Source organism: Drosophila ananassae, chromosome XL, assembly GCF_017639315.1.
Source record: "Drosophila ananassae strain 14024-0371.13 chromosome XL, ASM1763931v2, whole genome shotgun sequence".
In the NCBI taxonomy this organism is placed as follows: Eukaryota; Metazoa; Arthropoda; class Insecta; order Diptera; family Drosophilidae; genus Drosophila; species Drosophila ananassae.
The window spans coordinates 5250883-5271236 of NC_057931.1; the positions used below are offsets into that span (position 1 = coordinate 5250883).

At 34.7% G+C, this 20354-nt stretch overlaps 1 protein-coding gene across 1 annotated transcript; it reads left to right on the forward strand.

The window, feature by feature from the left end:
* The first annotated feature begins 586 nt into the window (after positions 1–586).
* Positions 587–20171, forward strand: LOC6504139 (fasciculation and elongation protein zeta-2). The gene is made up of 5 exons (XM_001964224.4): positions 587–1694; positions 17127–17611; positions 17679–17894; positions 17953–18042; positions 18174–20171. The coding sequence occupies exons 1-5, from the start codon at positions 1147–1149 to the stop codon at positions 18254–18256; spliced, it is 1422 nt and encodes a 473-aa protein (XP_001964260.1). The 5' UTR covers positions 587–1146; the 3' UTR covers positions 18257–20171.
* Positions 20172–20354: the final 183 nt, after the last annotated feature.

Sequence of the window (20354 nt, forward strand, 5' to 3'; positions counted from 1 at the left end):
TATATCTCAATTTATATAATATTTTTATCTATTAATAGCTACTATTATTATTGTTCTAACCACTTAAAGTGCATTTAAAAGTCGGTCTGAAGAAAGATATATATTTCATTAGGTATTTATAAACACAGTTGGGATACAGATACGAATGCCTTAGTATTCTTATATTTTTCCACTAACCACACTATCATAGATATTTCAGACATATACTAAGGCACGTGTCCACCGGCGAAAGTTAAATATATATTTAAGAAATAAAATAATTAAAAAGCCGGTTGAGACTTTTAGGGAAATTTAGGACTTAAAGACAAGGATGAGCCCTCCTTCATAAATTCAGACAGTTTTTCAAGGCTGGTCACACATTTCAAGGATTTGGTGCTCCTAAAAAATTGATTTTTTATTGAATTTATACATTTGTAAATTAAATTTGATGATAAGCAGGCAATAATTATATATTTAACATTTTTACACTAATTTTTAATTCAAATTTAGCCTTTTTGTATATCGATAAAAATATCGATATGTTTTGTGGCAGCTCTGGCACTGCCAAACATCGAAACCCACAAAAATATCGATAAATGAAAAAAAATGTCGCTCCCATCGCTGGCAAAAGACGACCACAACAAGATTTGTGGTCCGAACGGTCGAATGGTTGAACGCGGCGTACGGGCGAGTAATATTGTTTTGCGCACATCGGGTCGCTTCGTTGCTTTTATTTATTTATAATCCCCGTAATCCCGAGATCACAAAACCCTGCATCTTATCCAGGAAGCTATCGAGAGATAATTAAATTGTAGCCGCGCGTTCTAGTGTCATTTTTTTTTGTGTATTCTTTTAAAGTGTTGGCGCATTTAGTGGCTCGGCTGGCTCGGTTGGCTCGGCTGGCGGAAAGAAAATACGGCCAAGAGGCGAATTAGAGAGAAGAGAGTGCCACCCCCCCACAACCACCCCCTTACACACACACACCACAACCAACCCCCTGACTGAAAAAAAAAAACAACAAAAATTAGGGGTTGCAAAAATTTCTGCAGTCGAAGAAAAAAAACAACAAAAAATCATAATAATTGATAGAAAAAATAATAAAAAATTGAAATAAGAACGGATCGGGGAGAGAATCCTTCGAGTATATCCCTTTGGAGCTCGCGTGCCATGCGTGACCTCGGCACCAAAATGGCCGAGCTAAAATTCGAGGCTCCGTTGGCGAAGTTCGAGGAGACGGACGAGTGGGGCGGCTGCGACTACATTTCCAATCAGAACGCCCTCAACGACACTCTGAATCTCAATCTGAAGGATGCTGCGGCGTCCGGTAAGTCTGGCCAGGATACTGCCGGCAAGCTCCGGCTCCTGGAGGACGCCGTTCGTGATGCTCATGTGAGTAAGAATGGCGGCGTAGATGCCGCCGCTGCTGGAGCCTCCATTGGTGGCAGCATCAGTCCCAATTGCAACACCATGCAGGGTGCCTTGGATCTGGGCTTGTCGGATGTGGGTCTGGTCCCTGGCGAGGATGCTCCCCAGCGCTGCGGCGGATCTGGGGATCATGTGGACAATTTCACGGAGACGTTCGGCGGCAGTTTGGAGGATCTGGTGAACACGTTCGATGAGAAGATCACCAAGTGCTTCGGCAACTACGAGGAGAACGTGGAGGAGCTGGCTCCGGTGCAGGTGCGCAGCCAGGAGGAGATTATGAACGAATGCCAGTAAGTAGGGGGGGCTAATAGTCCTAAAAAAAGGGGTTATCACTATTTTATTTTTATTTTTTAACAATTTTTAAATTCTAAGTAATATATGTTTTAATTTTAAGTTTTAATTAAATATTTTTTTAATATTAGGAGCTATTATATAATTTTTAAAAATAAATATTATTTGAAAAAAAAATAAATAATGAATAAAATCTTAATAATAGAACCCCTATATCCTTTTTTTCTCCGTGTTCTCTGCCGGTATGCTCCTTTGGGGGGCAGGGGAGGGGTAAACTGGAGTCCACTCCCCAATCCTAGTTATGTAAAGTGCATTCCTTGTTTTTGTATTTTCGTGTCTATTTCGTGCCACACTGCGGCGCCACAGTGCGCATGCCCCACAAAAGTTACGACCCCTGAACCCCCAAAACACCCTCCCTCCCTCTCTTGGATGCCGGCGCCACATAACGACGTAATCCTGGCAAGCCAGTAGTGGTGGTTGATGTTTTTCTTTTCATATTTTTTCTCTCAGTGTATTGTTGGATCGATAAAAGTGTCAGAGGAGGAGGAGGAGGAGGATTATTCCATTTGTTTTTGGCCAGACTGTTGCTCCTCGTAGAGCTGGGAACTGCATGGGTCTGTTTTGGGGGGGGGCAAGTACTAGTACCACTGATTATGGACTCAATAGAGTGCTCCAGATCCATATCCACAACGAGGGGAAGTTGCAATCAGAGACTGGAGAGTGGAGACTGGAGAGTGGCGAGTGGAGAGGCCCCCTATCACTAAGGGGGTGAGCCCATGGAATAATAAATCATATTATATCCAGTAGCCTGATAAACACTCGACAGAGCATTGGCCACTTTTGCAAAAAGAACGAGGGTCTAGAGATATTAGGGGTTACAATAGGGGGGGGCTTTGGGGGTTATATCATCAAAATTGCTAAAAAATAACATATATTTCTGGTTTTTAAATAATTTTTAGCTAGTTTTTAATCAGTTTTTGAGCTAGAAACTTGTTTTATTTCAAAGGAAACTGCCAAAAAGCTTGATTTTTATATTTATTTACATTTTTTCTACTTTTCCTTATAATTCTCAACTAGTTTTGGCCAAGAAGTCCTAAAAGTCAGTCTCTAAAAGGACTTTTTTTTTAAATATTTAAACTATTTGATATTTTTAACCTTTTTTTGGCAAATATTTTAAAGATAAAAGCTAAATTTCTTATGTTTTTTAATATTGTAACTAAAATACATATTTAATTAATAAATTTCAATAGTTTCAATGGTTTAAATTAAAATAGTTTAATTTTATTAGTTTAAATTAAATAGTTACATATTAATAGTTTGAATTTGCAACTAAATCTAGCTAAACAAACACCTTAAAAAATCTTAAATAAAAAATCACCACCTTTCCCTCTCGCTTGCCCCCTCTTATGCCCTCTCGCTCCCTCTCGGCTGACATCAGCCATAAATTTGATAATCGCGTGCACACCCGTGGGTCCATTTGTGTTGTTTTTTATTTTTATTTATTTTTTTTTTATTTGTGTGGTGTGTACACACACACACACATACACATATACTCACTCACATCCTGTGCAAATAAATAAACATACAGTGGAGATTGGAAAAAAGGAGATGTTAATATTAATAGAGATATTTTCATATTTTAATATTTTAGTTTTTATACGACTAGGAAATTAAAAAAAATTATTTTTGGAGAGTTTTTTTTTATAGAATTTAAGACTTTTACCTACATTTATATATGTTTTATGGAATTATAAGTATAACTATGCTTAAAAAAATACAAAATAACTATGATATAACCATAAAATCTATAAAAATAAAAACTACAACAATTAAAAACTATTTCAAAAAATCAATAAAAACAAATTATGCATCAAAAATAAAGCTAAAAGTTATAAACTTTTCAACAAAAATAAGAAAATAAACAAGAAAACCTAAAAAAATATCAATAAAAATAGTAATTTCAGAAGGAGAGTCTTAAATTACAATAATAATTATTAGATATTTAATTTTATAGAAATATATCTTAAAATAAAAGCAATAATGGTTAAAAATATTAAAATATCTTATAATAATAGCTATTTTTTCAACCCAAAAACCACTTGAAGACAAATAACTATAATTTTTTTGGAATAATAATTAATAAAGAAAATATCCCTTTTCTCGAACAACCACTGTAGTTGGGGTCCCTCATCCCTCTCGCAGATCGATGATTAAAATTCCGTCTAAAAATTGCAGCAACGGAATGAATAATCGCCGCTTTATGGCGCTGCCACGTAAATCGCAGCCAGTAATTGATTTATGCATTTTGCTTTCTTTTTATCTCCCCCTCTCTTTCTAGCCATCTCTCGCCCTCTCTTTCTAGCCATCTCCCCCCCTCTCTTTCTTTTTTTATACATACCTTTCTCCCAATGCAGCTTCCCTCTCAACAAAATACCATTTCCTTCCCATTTAAATATGTTAATTTTTTTTACATTTATTTCTTTGCGTGTTTGGGAGGGTGTGTGTGTGTGTATCTGTGTGTGTTGTCCATGAGTGTGTGTGAGTATCTGTGTGTGGCATAAACCGTAACATTGACAAAAGTCTGCTCTTCTAACAAAAGTCAACCAAAGTTGTTTGCTTTCCTCCAGTTTTTTTCTTAATTGCGTTTCAGTTTTATTTTTTTTTATATATTTTTTATTCACTGCCACCGCCACCACTCTCACCTGGGACTTGCCCCTCATCTGCATCTATGTATCTACCTGCCTCAGAGTCCCTGCCACTGCCACTGCCACCTCCATCCAACCTAGATGAGTGCATCTTGTGTGCCCAACTAACTGCCGCTTCTTTTGTTCTCATCGTTTTTCAGTTGCCTGGGAAAATAGGGTAGCAAGGGGTAGTTGGGACTTATAAGAGTGTTATAAATTATAACTTATAATATAAAAACTTAAGAAGTTTCAGGTTATTATTCGAAGAAATAGCCTAGTTATGGTGGTTATTAGTGATAAGGTTTGAAAAATACTATATTTTATGAAATTTTTGGCATTTTTATCTAAAAAGGCTTTTAAAACAAGGTTTTTCTTTAAAAAATGATAAGAAAATAGCACTCTTTAGTGATATTGTTTGAAAAATACTATATTTTAGATGATTTTTGGCATTTTTTATATAAAAGGACTTGTAGTTAAAGGTTTTTCTTAAAAAATAATAGTAGAAAAACTGTTTATAAAGTCTCTATTTCAAAAAGATTTATTTTTCTATCTGATCTTCACTCTTAACTTTATGATAATGATATATTTTATGAAATAAATAAATTATGATGAATTTAAACCTTTTTTTTTATAAAATATGAACAGTTTATCTACAGATAGTACTAATAGAAGGGTCTATAGTAAGTTTATACCAAAAATAGTCATCTGAGAACAGTAAGAACTAATAGCACAGGCCGACAATTTTCAACTTTTTTTTTCCTCCACGCATAATTTTACCTGCTCCATAATCTTTAGGCTCGCCTGAACCAAAGTCCAGAACAAACATAGGTTCTATCACCCACCGTTTCCGCGGTACACCTAAGAGAAGAAATTGATCAAATTTTACCATATATTGAATTATGTAGGCCGTGTAATGGCTATGACCATCATTGTTTCCAGTACATATCATTTTTGAAATTTATGTGTACCAATTAAAATTAAAAAATGGTATCTAGCAGTTACCATATCTTTGGAATACTCATCCAAAGTTGAAATCTCAGATTTTCTACGTTAATTTTTGCTCTTCTATGATTTTTCCCCAAACATTTTTCTATGGAAGATTTTTATTTTCTTATTGAAATCAGTAGATCATACCATGTTTTAATTTTGGATTTAAGGAAAAACTCGAAATAATTTTATTGAATTTAATATAGGTGGTTCGACAATATTTTCTTCAATTAAATTGGAGTTTTTAATCTCATATTTTCAAAAAGTCATGGCTATCTAAAACTGTTTCTATATTCAAAACGTATCTATTGCAGGTTCAGCTTGTTTAGTAAAGCTTTACAGAAGTTGTAGATAGCCATGACTTTTTGAAAATATGAGATTAAAAACTCCAATTTAATTGAAGAAAATATTGTCGAACCACCTATATTAAATTCAATAAAATTATTTCGAGTTTTTCCTTAAATCCAAAATTAAAACATGGTATGATCTACTGATTTCAATAAGAAAATAAAAATCTTCCATAGAAAAATGTTTGGGGAAAAATCATAGAAGAGCAAAAATTAACGTAGAAAATCTGAGATTTCAACTTTGGATGAGTATTCCAAAGATATGGTAACTGCTAGATACCATTTTTTAATTTTAATTGGTACACATAAATTTCAAAAATGATATGTACTGGAAACAATGATGGTCATAGCCATTACACGGCCTACATAATTCAATATATGGTAAAATTTGATCAATTTCTTCTCTTAGGTGTACCGCGGAAACGGTGGGTGATAGAACCTATGTTTGTTCTGGACTTTGGTTCAGGGGAGCCTAAAGGTTATGGAGCAGGTAAAATTATGCGTGGAGATTTTTTGCTGTTGGCCTGTGTAGTCAAATAAAACCTAAAACGGACACACGGACACGCGGGCAAGCATTATTTATGATTAAAACTAATCAAAAATAGTCATAATTAACTATATAAATAATTTTATATAATAACCCTAATAAAAACCCAAGAGTACAATATCCTAAAAAGAAAAAATAATGCCCCAGGGTATCACAAGTTCGACTACCATCCATCACCCCAATGCCGCCTCCTTTCGGTTTTATTTTGATTTTTTTCTTGTCTGACAGCGCGTTAAAACGAACGCCAACGTCTCTTGTCAATATTTACCTTTTATTTAATAATGGTTCGGTGGAAAATGTGCTGAGCACACACTCTACACACCACACTCTATACTCTATAGGTAGTGTGCCTGGCCCGAAGGTCGCCGCCCTATTGTTCTGCTTCCGCAGCTCTGTTTGCGGTGTGCTGCCCCCCTTTTTCTGCTGCAGATTAGTTGCAGCTGCTCCCCTAAGAGCTCCAAGGACAAAGTTTCTCGGCCAAGTTGCGGCAACTATGTATGGGAAGTACTGTACGTGCGAAAAAGTTTACTAAACTTGGACCACCTTTTTTCCTATCACTTGGAGTGGAGAACAAGGTATGGCTTGATGAAGCCTACATAGCCTTTGACCTTTTGACACTTTGAGAACTGATGAAGAATGGATCTACAAGACTTTTAAGGTATTCCGGCTTAGGATCGGTTAGGAATTGACAGAGATATGGAGATCTTAAGGGGTCATTTAGGGGAATGTAGGGTTTTGGAAGGGGTCTCCTCAAGAAAAATTGGAAAAAATTTTAAAAAATATTTTGTGCCAGGATTTTGATGCAGAACGGTGGACAATCGGTCCAGGAATCGTTTAAGGTACTCCGCTCGAGGATCGGATAAGAATCGGCTGAGATATAGCCATGACTCTGGACCATATACGGAAATCCCGCATTTCACAAGGGGTCTGCCCATAAAATTTTGAAAAAAATTTAAAAAATATTTCGTGTCAGGATTTTGGTGCAGAATGATGGGGAATCGATCCACAAATCGTTTAGGGTATTCCGCTCAAGGATCGGATGAGAATCGGCTGAGATATAGCCATGACTCTGGGCCATATACGGAAATCCCGCATTTCACAAGGGGTCTGCCCATAAAATTTTGAAAAAAATTTAAAAAATATTTCGTGTCAGGATTTTGGTGCAGAATGATGGGGAATCGATCCACAAATCGTTTAGGGTATTCCGCTCAAGGATCGGATGAGAATCGGCTGAGATATAGCCATGACTCTGGGCCATATACGGAAATCCCGCATTTCACAAGGGGTCTGCCCATAAAATTTTGAAAAAAATTTAAAAAATATTTCGTGTCAGGATTTTGGTGCAGAATGATGGGGAATCGATCCACAAATCGTTTAGGGTATTCCGCTCAAGGATCGGATGAGAATCGGCTGAGATATAGCCATGACTCTGAACCATATACGGAAATCCCGCATTTCACAAGGGGTCTGCCCATAAAATTTTGAAAAAAATTTAAAAAATATTTCGTGTCAGGATTTTGGTGCAGAATGATGGGGAATCGATCCACAAATCGTTTAGGGTATTCCGCTCAAGGATCGGATGAGAATCGGCTGAGATATAGCCATGACTCTGGGCCATATACGGAAATCCCGCATTTCACAAGGGGTCTGCCCATAAAATTTTGAAAAAAATTTAAAAAATATTTCGTGTCAGGATTATGATGCAGAGTAATGGGAAATCAAACCACAAATCTTTTAAGGTATTCCTTTTAAGAATCGGATAAGAATTGGGAAAGATACAGACATTCATTTGAGGGATATATGAAAATCTCAGAAATCTAAGTTTAAAAAGTTTTGAAAGAATAGGTTTAGAAATAGTATAGAAGCAATAGAGAATATTCCGCCTATGACTCGTACTTCCAGAAAAGACCTCCAAACACCTTCCTCCAGAAGCAAAAAATATAAATGAGCAATAAGTATCCAGAGAGGCACGTCTAAAAGCGCTATAAGCGAGCTGGACTGGCCATATGCTGGACTTGGCTGGACTCCATATGGTCAGGCTTTTTCCGGTTTGGCAACCAACAAAAAAAAAGGTGCCAGTCATAATTGAATTGTTTTTTGTGTTTTTTTTTTGGCCCGGCTTTGGCGACCTACTTTGGGCGGCCAGTTATGGGTGGAGAGTCGAGTCCCGAATTCCAGTTTCCCAGCGGGGTTCAATGTCCTGCATCCTGTTTCTGTTTCTGTTTCTGCTACCAGAGCCAGACTGCATCGCATATCTTAAATTATTTTGTCATCAGTTAGTCTTAAGCAATAGTCTTGATTTAAAAATAAAAAAATAAAACTCGTTCTTGGCCATTTATGGTCGCAGAGTTGGCTCTCAGAGTGGGTTTCGCGATGCACTGCGAGTGTCGAGTGGTTTGAAGGCTTTGATAATTAAATGACTTTACTCGAACACACACGCTATGTGCCGTCCATCGATCGAGTTTGTGGAGATCTTACATCAGAAAGCCATGCCATGATTGCTCTTAATTGGCATTTGGTCTGGGAATCGCCAGTAACCAGTTGGCGTGTTTCTTAAAACCTATATAATATAAATAAAAATAGTTATTGGCCTTAAAAGTTAGCTTTTCGACACAAAAGGTGCTGTCAGAAGTACCGGGTATCATATATGTAGTTATTGGGGTATTTGTTTAAAATACTTTTATATTTTATTACAAATCAGTTCTTATGGAAGGTATTACTCACTATTAGCAAAATATACTTTTATTTGATACTTAAATCATTAGATTGTTATGCCGAGTACCGGATATTATATAGTTTTCTGTTCTTTAGCATTAAATTAGTATTTAACCTTCAGGAAATGTCAAGGAAACCCCTTAAAATCCAACCCAAAACATGATACATTCATTGATCAGAAAAATGTGAATATTATCCCCAAAAAGTGCCTTAAATTTCTTCCCTCATTTTGCATAAAAGGCCGGATGGAAATGTATTTAAAGTCTCGAGGCTCGAGGGCAGCCACTGAACTGCATGGGCAATCAATTAAAGGGGGGCTTTTAGCTAAAAATAATCGGGATATGGGTTGTGAGGGGGTGGTCTTGATAGAGGGGGAATCGGATATTATTTGCCGGTGGTTGGTGCCTGACAGCGACATGGCCTGGCCCCGTCCTGGCCCGTCCTGGCCTGGCAGGCGAAAAAAAATAACAACCGCCCTTTGAACCGCCACAAGAGAGGCAAATAAAAACAATAATAGAATTATTGCACTGAGAGAAATCATGGAGGGGGTTGGTGTTTTTAATAGTTTGGTTTATACGAAACTTAAATCTCAAATCTTTACTTTTACTAATAGTTTTTTGTCATAACTTTGATCCTATTTTTAACCTCAACTTATTTTATTCCCAACTATCTATATCTAATTCCATCTTCAATGTTAACTTTTAATACTACATTCAAATACCAAGTGATTCTTTAATTTCTAACCTATTAGATTATTAAATTTACTAATTTTAATCCCTAATTTTAATACTAACTATTATACTTTATTCTTTATCCTTTTTTTCCTAACTAACCTACATTAATTCTTACATTAATCTTAACTTTTCATACTAGTTTTTCTATTTAATACTATTTGTAGTAATTCTACTATTTAATACTATTTATTTTATATTTTAATTCTATAATTTCACAACTTTTCTCTCAATTTTCTTCTAGAAGTACCGGGTATAGTTACATATCTTTTGTTTTAAACTTTAAATTAAAAATGCCAGTGTACTGCCACTCTATTAGTTCTATTCCTGACATATGCTTGTATTTCTTTTCCATTTCTTTTAATACACAATTTCTCACTGTGTAGAAATAGTGGGGTAGTTCCTTAGTCCTCCATGGCGGATGAGTCATCCCGTCAACGTGTCGTATGCGTGTTAACGGGAGCGACAAGGGGCGGAAGTGCCACAGAATACCAGAGAATACTTTATCAATTTTGAGGGCATTAAGGTCCTTGCAGGGCCTTGCAGGTCCTGCCAGCCTGCAAAGGGGGTGGTTACTTGCAAACTTACTTACTTCTGAAAACAGGACGAGTTCCCGGTGGCAATAGCAGCCCCTGTTTTTATTTTTTTTCACTGCAAAAAGGACATTAACCTTTTAGGCTTTTGTTGGGGAGCCACCCCCTTGACATGCTAATTGCCACGACCTAACCTCACACAATATTTTGGAGGCGCCACCGCTTCGATTGGCGCCATTCGGAATGTCAGAAAGAGTCTGACCGCCATCGAGGAGGAGCCATAGCCGGATGACTAATCCGGGTGGGAAGCAAACAAACACCAGCACACCTTCTGCCAGAGCTGCGGATATATTACATCATCGGGCAAATAACAAGCCAAACAAACAGTTGGCAGCCAGTCAAGGACACGGAGCTCAGCTCCTATACTTGTTTATTCTGAAAAGGATATAGGGGAAAAGGATATTGTATAATTGAGACGGCCCACGCCGCTTCCAAGTCGACTCTCTGGCATTGAATCTCTGGCTTGGGGTTGGGGGATTTGTGGTGGCGCCCCAAGGATGCGCCAAGGATCATTCTGAGGATGCTACGCCAGTCGGAGTGCAGTCCTTGAACAGAAAAAAAATAACAATGCTGTCTGTCTGAAGTTGAAATAACTCGTTTTTGTTTGTTTTGAGGGAGAAGGTGGTTAGAAAAAAGAGTTTTTTTAAGGTTAAATAATAACTTAACTACAAAATAACTTAAAGATTTAAAATTTAGAGCTTAGAGTAGGAGAAGTAGCGGAAAAATGGACAGAAGGACACGCGGATCTATAAATTTGGCCTTTTTTTTGTTAAAAAATATTAAATAATATTAAAAATTATATAAAAAATATATCCTAAAATCTCTAGATATTAATTTTGAAGCTCTTAAATATTGTTTAATATAATTTTTTAAGCTCTTAAGATTTTTAAAGTAAATTTGTATCTTATTCCTCTTTAAAAGCACTTGAGTTAGCTACCATTTCTTAATCTTATATAATATAATTAATAAAAGCCTTAAAATTTCAAAGAAATTTAAGCAATAATAAAGCTATTATAAAAATTATTTAATAAAATAATAAAACAATAATAATTAATAATAATTTAAGCTTTTTGCAACATCATTGATTCAAATTACCTTTAAAAGTCGGCAGTTTACAGTTCAGTTTTGTTTTTTTAATGTTTATTTTTTGTTATTTTTTTTAACTGGCATTGTTGTGTTGTTGTTTTGTTGGTGTTGTATTTTTTCTGTTATTTGTTTATGGGCCAAATAACTGGCAACAACCAACAACCAACCAGCCAAGAGCCATCTAACAACATTTTCTTGTGCGGTTTCGGACGCTGTTAGATGATTATGGCCCTGTTATGGTGGCCGAAGCCATAGATATTTCTCAATTCTTCTCCTCTATTTCTTGGCTATTTCTTTTCTTTTATTTTCTTTTATTTTCTTCTCTATTTTTCCATTTCTTCCATGTGTTCTTTGTGAGTCTCCCGCAGAGAGAGTTGCTGGTGGGCTTCTTCCAGTGCATTTTGTTAATTTTAATGGCCTATTTAATAAAATGAATAATTAATAAATAATAAAATAATTTTCTTCAGACATGCCACGGTTTGAAAGTTAAATTCTTCAATAAATTATTAATTATTATTTATTTTTTCTCCGTGTAGCCTTGAAATAAAATCGAACTCCCTGGCCTTTTTTTTTTAGTTCCACCTTTTGTCACCCAAGAGTGTGTCCCCAATTCTCCAAAAAACCCCTCACTCCCCCTCCTAGAGAGTGGGCTATATAGACTATATAGACGACTGACTTCGAAGTGCCAACGCAAAGTGTGAATGGCCTAAAATTAGAAGCACTTTGAAGTCTGAAGGCATGATTTTTTTCACTTTTTAGTTTTATTTTAGTTTTTACTTTCGTTTGTCGCTTTTTTTGTGTGTGGTGGCATTTTTAGGCACTGGAAAAAATAGTTGTTAGTTAAAATTCTATAAAATTTATAGTTCAAGAGGTTAAGATATATTTTTTAACAATTATTTAATTTTTATTTTTAATCCTAAAACCCCTTTTTGTGGATTTTGTTGGTAAGGGAGTGCAGGGGTAAGAAAACCCAAAAAACTTTCACACTTTAAGCCATAAACAATGTAAGACAGCAAAAAAAACTACAACAAAAAATACAAAATAAAACTAACAATAAAAAACTATTAAAATCAAACTACAATAAAGAAATAAGTAACACCTAGAGTTCGAACTTGTTTCAAAGAAAAGCTTTGTTGAAAAAAAAGTTCCAGTAGTTGCTTAAGAAATATATAAAAAAAATATAAAATATTTTTAAAAAATCTATAATAGATATAGGAGATGTAGAAGATATAGAAGATATTTTAGACAAGTTTTTAATTATTTCCACCAGTATATTTTCTAGATCCTTAATAATTTTTAGACCCTAGACCTTACAGCTAAAATACAGTCCCTTAAACCCTCTCTACACCCTCTATAGAGTATCTAATATTCGTCTAAACTAACCCAAATTGCCGAAAATTAAATGTGTGAATGTTTTGCCAGCTTTGCGGTTGAGTGAAAATACATGTGAACGAACCCCCAAAAAAATACAAGAAAAAATCCAAATCCGAATACAAAAAAGAAACAATAGACAATTGAAAAAAAAAGAGTTACAAAAAAAATACAAAAAATATATAAAAAATATCAAGAGAAACCATCACCATAGATCATATTTTTCATTAATAGACTAAAATAATAACACTCTAGAGTCTAGACTTTAGACTTTGTATCTAGAAACTATTTGCCTCAAAAACTTCAACATTTCTTTGGAAAAAAAACAGGAAAAATGTCAAGCACAATTAACTTGAAAATAAAAATAAAAAAAATATAAACGTGAAAACAGCGTGGGCGAAATGAAGCCAATTGAGTTGGAAAGTCAAGAGGTGGAAGGAAGGGGCTATGCCAGTGGGTGTGTGGGCGTGTGGGTGGGCGGAGGCACTTGCTCGAGAGTAGATCTGGAGATCAGTCAGTGGTTTTCATGATTTTTAATATTATTTACGAATGAATCATCCCAAAGACTCGAAATTCATTTGGTTATCTAAGCTTCATGCAATTAAAATTCATTAAACTGCTTTTTTTGTTATTTTTTTTTTAGCTTTTTCGTCATAAATTCTCATCAACGAATGTTTTGTGGCATTTTTTAACTCATTTTTAATGAGTCTCTTAAACTCTTTCAAAGAGTTCCACTTGTTTTATGGATTAGTTTAGGTATTTAAGTTTAAATTAGTTAATTAAATAAGTATAATCACTAAATAATAGAGTAATATTATAGTCTTTAATAATCCTTTTCTATAAAATAAGAAAAATACCAAAACATACCGAAATAACTATAAAATAATTTAAATACTAAGGCCTTTCTCCTCGCTTCTCATAAGTAGCAGTTAAGAAACCTAAACATTAAAATAAAATAAATTGAATAAAAAAATATATAACTATTTCCTATTTTTTTTATAAAAAATAAAAGAGTATCCCCATTCAGTAAGCCCTCTTCTCCAACATCTCTTTAATTATTTGTTATTATTACGAGTTATGTTTGTCTAAATGATGAGCTCATATTTCATTTGTTGTTTCTAGTTTTTTTTGAGAATCTGCTAATTGCCGGACATGTGGCACCAGATCCACACCCCAAAATTTTCGTGTCAGGGTCAAAGAGTTTCGAACCCGAATCCGATAAGAACCGCTCCCCAAAAAAAAGAAGCCTAGTGAACTCTGGGGTGGTCAGCCTATAATTTCATGAATAAAAAAATGAAATACCATTGATAGATCTGAGAGGAGGAGAAGTATAAGTAGCAACCATTTAATTGCCTCCAAGTCGATGACAGGCAGCCTCTTCTGTGTGGAATGCCACAGATGGTGGGGGAGTTATCTCAATTGCATGTCAGCGATAAGGAAATTATAGAGGTTTTTCCTCGGAAAGTATCAGGAAGTCTTCACCAGAAAAAAGAACTACATGAAAGGCTTAAATTTTCATTTAAAAAAAAATCTGTCAAATAGAAGATAATATTTTGAAAACAAGGTCGTACTGTAGAGTGACCCAGATTCTTCACTCTTTTGATTATGATACTCGGTGATGTGTCAATTTTTAGCCCCACTTAATGTACCAATTTCTACTAAGATTAGCTGAAATAGTTGTGTTGTTTTTTTTTTGTCAAGTGGAGTGGTAATTAGTTCGCTTTGATGGCAATTTAAATATTCATTCGTAATGTGTCCGCCTCGTCTGACAAAGCGTCCAAAAGTGTTGCCCACATCCACATCACATCAGATATATCTACGTGGTGTATTATTCATTGAAACAAGCGCATATATATGCATACTATATATACTTTATATATAAATTATTTAGCGGCCTCGACACACACACACATTACTACACTTTGAGAGATTCGTTTCGAACCTCGGACCCATGCACCAGATGAGTTGGCGAGAATTCTCTTGAATTTTTGGAATATTTTCGGAATGCATCTAAGCGTTTTGAAAGCAATGCGTTATAAATAAATTAATAGATAGTTTTCAATAATTTTGTATAGATTTTTGAAGTTAAAAAGGCTTAAACAATTTATATCTTTAAAAGGAATGTTTTATCTTTCAAGAGAATGTCTCTATTTCCTCTTTTCTTTATTTTTTTAAACTAATTCTTGATTTTAAGATTTAATTTCTACCAGCACCCATCTGATAACCCCACTTTCTACGCCTCTGCGTGCTTTTAAAGACCCCTCTTTTCCCCTGTTTCGCACATTTTTCATCTTTTTTGCCATTTTTTATTTATTTTGTTTGGTTTTTGTTGTTGTACTCTTTCTATGTATTATATGGGTATTATGGTTCATATTTTACTTCTTTGAGACAAATATTGAGCTTAAAAATATAAAAAAACAAAAAATATATACTTAAATTAATTTTAAAAATAAATAGCGCCCTCCTCCTCGATTCTCATAGGTGGCACTTAAGGTGCCTAGAAATTCCATAAAAGAAATAAAATATTTATTTAAAAATAAATTAAATAAATGATTAAAAATAATAATTATTAAAAAATAGCGCCCTCCTCCTTGCTTCTCATAGGCTGAACCCAGAATAAAGTTATTTTTTATTTATTTATTTTTAGTTATTTTTTTTTATTTAATTTACGTTTAATATTAAAACAAGAACTATATAATCCCTTGCAGTTACATATGTTTTCCTTTTTAAAATTCCTTTTATTTCAATTAAACTTTTATGTTTTTTTCGCACAAAGTGAACCATTTTTTATTTACATTTCCAGCGAATTTTGGCATGGCTTCATATTATCATAAAAAATGATGAGAGGAATTTAAAAATAAAATTCCATTGTTGTCATAAAAAATAGCTGGCTTTCTGGCGGAAGTTCAGTTGCCCTGATTCTTTGGCTATTTCTTTTTTTAATGGCATTCCAGATGGAAAATCGAATAGAATCAGAGTGTTATCCTTAAAAGCTATTACTTGGCTTTATTTATTTAAAGAATTTTCATGAAAATCTGGCAGGTACTTTCATATTTATTTTCCACATTTTGCATTCTTACGAATCAGAAGAAGCCCCTGATGAAGTGACTCATCTTGAAGTAATCAGCAAAGTAACCAGCCAAGCAATTGCCGGGAAATGTAGAGCATGAATAATTATTGGGGGGGAAGCTCTATGGGGCTGCAGAGGCAGCAGAGGCCCCTCTGTAGAGGGGGGCCAATTAAATGGATTGGCAGTGATCATGAAATTTGATAGCAAATGTGCCAGCAAACCGACAAAACTGACAAACTCTTCTGCTGACGGCTAATGTGGGCCCATTGCCAACGTCTAGGGGGCACAAATGGGGAGAAATAGAGTACTACAGTGAAGCCTGGCTAGTAGGAGACAACTAATTAGGTTCTATAATGTCTGAAAAAGTAATAGAATTTGTTGCAAAATATATATATTCTGAAAACATAATAATTATTTAATAATAGAGCTCTGCTGAGCCTAATTTTTATAAAAAATAAATTTTTAAGAATATTAATAGCCGAAAAAATAAAAAAATAATTATTAAAATAATAGCGCCCTCCTCCTCGCTTCTCATAGGTTGTACTTAAGTGGCCCAGAAATTCAACAATTTATTAAAATTAATTATTTATTTTAAATTATTATTTTTATTTTTATTTTAAGCTCTAAGATAGCTCTAAGAACTCCTGTAAATATCCCTACTTATCTATGCTCTACTGTAATTGTTTGGGAAAAACTTGCAACTCCCATACCCTCCCCATTTCACAGTTGCCGCTTGAATCCAAGTGAGTGCCACATGCAACTGCCACTGCTTCCGCACATCATCTGCATCTGCATCTGAATCTGAATCATTAGCCTTTCGAATGATGTGCGTTGATTGCCTAATGAGGCAATTTGTCAGTAGCTTAGACCGCGGCAAGGGCCATCCCTTCCCTTTCTTTTTTTTCTGCCCACTTGGCAGTTTATTGTGCCAGTTTTCCAGCACTTTTCCAGCTTTTCCACTCTGCCACACACACTTTTCCTCAAAGGCCTAGTACAACATATTGTTGGACTCATAAGTGTGCAAGTGCTTGTGGTTTTTTTTATTTTTGTGAAAGGCGACAAGTACATGAAACATTTGTTCAAATGGACAGTTTCTTTTCATATTTTTATATATATATTTTTTTGTTTTTCCTTTAAGAAGTGTTAAAAGGTGATATTTATGAGCTTACAAAGAAGATTCCTGATCTAGATCACATTTCTGCATCGATAAAATCTTATTTAAAACTAATCGAATAACTATCATCCCTAATTGAGATGGAACTAACCAAAAATCCTTTCTATCCTTTTATCTTCCTTTCAGAATGTGGTGGACCATCACTGGCAATTTTGGCAATATACTACCCATTGACTGGTCCAAGTCGTACACCCGTCAGATGCACATGCCCACTCTGAATCTCGGCCAGAATCCCACAAAGCAGCAACAGAATTCACGCAACCAACAGCAGCAGAACCAGTTGCATCACCAGAGCACACACAGCAATGGCTTTGGACCAGGATCGGGATCTGGATCTGGATCGGAGGCACAGACCCCCGGAGGCGATGACTTCAACGATCTGGCCAGCGAGGACGAGGCGGTGGCCAACGATCTGGACATGCATGCCCTCATTCTCAATGGTTTAAATGGCGATCTGGACGATCAGCCCATCAAGACAGTGGAGGAGGTGATCAAGGAGATCGACGACATCATGGACGAGGCTGAGAGCCCGCTGGACGAGCCCGAGACCTGTGATTCGGAGGTCATTGAGAAGGCGCGAGAGGTCCTGGGAGCGCCCCTTTATGCAGAGAGTATGACTAAAAAATAAAACATAATTTAATCCATTTACTAATGAAATTTTGATTATTTTTCCCACAGAACTGCAGTACTTGACCACGACACAGCTAAACGAGCTGTACATGGAGATGGAGGTCCTGATCCAGGAGCTCAGCGAGACATTGATCAACGAGCTGGCCCTGCGGGACGAGCTGGAGTTCGAGAAGGAGCTGAAGAACTCATTTATTTCCCTGCTCCTTGCCGTCCAGAACAAGAGGCGGCAATACCATGTGGAGAAAAAGCGCGGAAAGTTTCAGGGTAAGTTCGAACCCGATTCTTTTTGAAATTCAAAAAAATAAAAACATTTTATTTGCAGGTCCCGAACCCAAGTACTTGACCACTGTCATTCCGTATCATTTGGAGAATGGAACACCCAACAATCAGTCCCTGCAGGTTCTGATCAAAAGTAAGTACAGTTTTTCATCAAAATCGAATGTTTTTTTGTTTTATTGAACAAATGCCATCACTAATTGAGATGAGACATGGCTTTCTTTAATCGAACTAAAACTAATTTAAATATTTTTTTGTATATTTCAGTTCTCAAAGCCATCAATGAGGATAGTCCCACGGTGCCGGCTCTGCTGACGGACTATATCCTGAAGGTGCTCTGCCCCACATAAGCGCTTCAATCTAGGCCAGCTGCCTCAGCTCTATCTCTCTGTCTGTGTTTATAAAAATTATAGCCCCCTTAACATACATCTATACAACTTGCATATACAACAACACACAATACACACATAATTTAATTAGTTTGTACTTTACAATTTATTATTTTAAATGCAATCCGTGTACTCCTGAGCTAATGATTTCCACATAATAGAACAAAATATGCAACAAAATATACATTTAATACATATATAGACCCATATATCTAACAAAATAATTAAGGAGAGGGCGCTATAATGGCAATAATACTCACTTCTCTGCCTCTCTATGTCTCCAAAAGCAAGAAAACAAGATGAAAAAAATAATATTTATACTAAAAATGTATTGTTATAGAGCAGATTCCAACTAAGCTTATTAAATGATATATATATATGCAGCTTGATCAGATCGATCAGACCGCGATATTGGGGGTATCGATAACATCTACCGCTCTTTCTATATATGTATGTGTAATAACCGATAAAAAAAAAATACAAAAACTGATCGAAATCGAAAAAATCGTAATCGAATCGACATTCGTTTATCGCTTGTAATATGTTCGCGCTGCTTTTGTAATCGGCAGCAAAAATCCATAGTTTGTACAATATGTAACTTGTATGTATAGATTGTAAGATGTCAGAATGGCCTGTTCCCTACAACAAATTATAGAAAAAAATCTACTAAAAAAAAAAAACTCAAAAAACAATGATAATCCGCCTGCCGCCGCCGCATTTCCAAATGTGTTCCGAGTTCGAATCCTTCTTCAGGCAGGACTGCTAATCAGGCTTAAAAAAAAAATTGTTTCTTTTTTGCCTTAAGTTTTATTTAATGCTATTATCTACTATATATTTTTTTTTTAAATTGTTCTTATTTGCTCTCGAGGCCATAAAATGCGTTCTGTTTTGTTTAAAACAATTGTTTAAATGTAAAAAAGAAAAAAATATACAAAACGAAAATGTAATTTTAATTTGCATAAAAAACGCTGTGTTATTTACTTTTACCAAACAAGCATAAATACATTTAATTATAACTATACAGAAAAAAATACTAAAATAAATAGTTAAAAAAAAACAACAGTCAGGCGCACAGTGCTATTCTTTTTATTAAAAATAAACCAATATTTTTTCCCCTTACTTTTCAAGCTACAGTCACGATTTAAAAAGATATATAATACTAAGCTACGATCACCCTTAAGAAAGCGAAAATATATAATTAAACAGCATCCTCGTAAAGTCCAAAAAGAACCACATTGATATCATGTTTCACATTTCACAAGACGACAAAATCTAATTAATGGAAAGGAAATTAAAGGAAGCTAATGAAAGGATTTCCGATTTATGAATCACATCTAATGCAAATCTTAGGTACCTTTGTTAGTAAACAATATGCATACATACCTAAAAATTATATATGACAAAAGAAAAATAAAATAAAACAAAATACAAGAAATAATGCATAAATGTTTACGACTTTATATACATATATTTAAATGTATATCAAATATGGTCGCGCTTTATAAAAAAAAACTGAAATAAAAAAAAGGAATGAAAACGTATTTACTAAAATGCATAATTTAAATGGAATATGACTTTTTTTTAGGTCTCAGCTAAAGTAAAACAAACAGAACAAAAATTCAAAGGCTATATGAATCATACAATATGATAAAAAAAAATGAATTAAGAAATTGAATCCCCTAATTGTATGTGTATTTGTAAATTATTTAAAGAGTCCATATTAAAGTCGAACGAAAAACGGAAACGGAAACTGTCGTCTAGAATGGAAATTATATTTATTTAATAAATTAGTAAAAAAAAAACAAGGAAACACAAAAATACATAGTTCTATGTATACATGCAATGCAATGCTCTATATACAAAAAAAAAAACAAATGACAAACCGAAAAACTTTTAAATTGCTTAAATAAAAACAAAACAAAAAAAACATTCAAGGAATTTTTCAAATGGGAGGATATAAAAAAAATAACGGAAAAATACAATTTTCAAAAAAACGGAAACGGATACAGTATTTTTTCGGTATTTAAGTGTTGTAAACTGTCATAAAACAGTGTTGTAT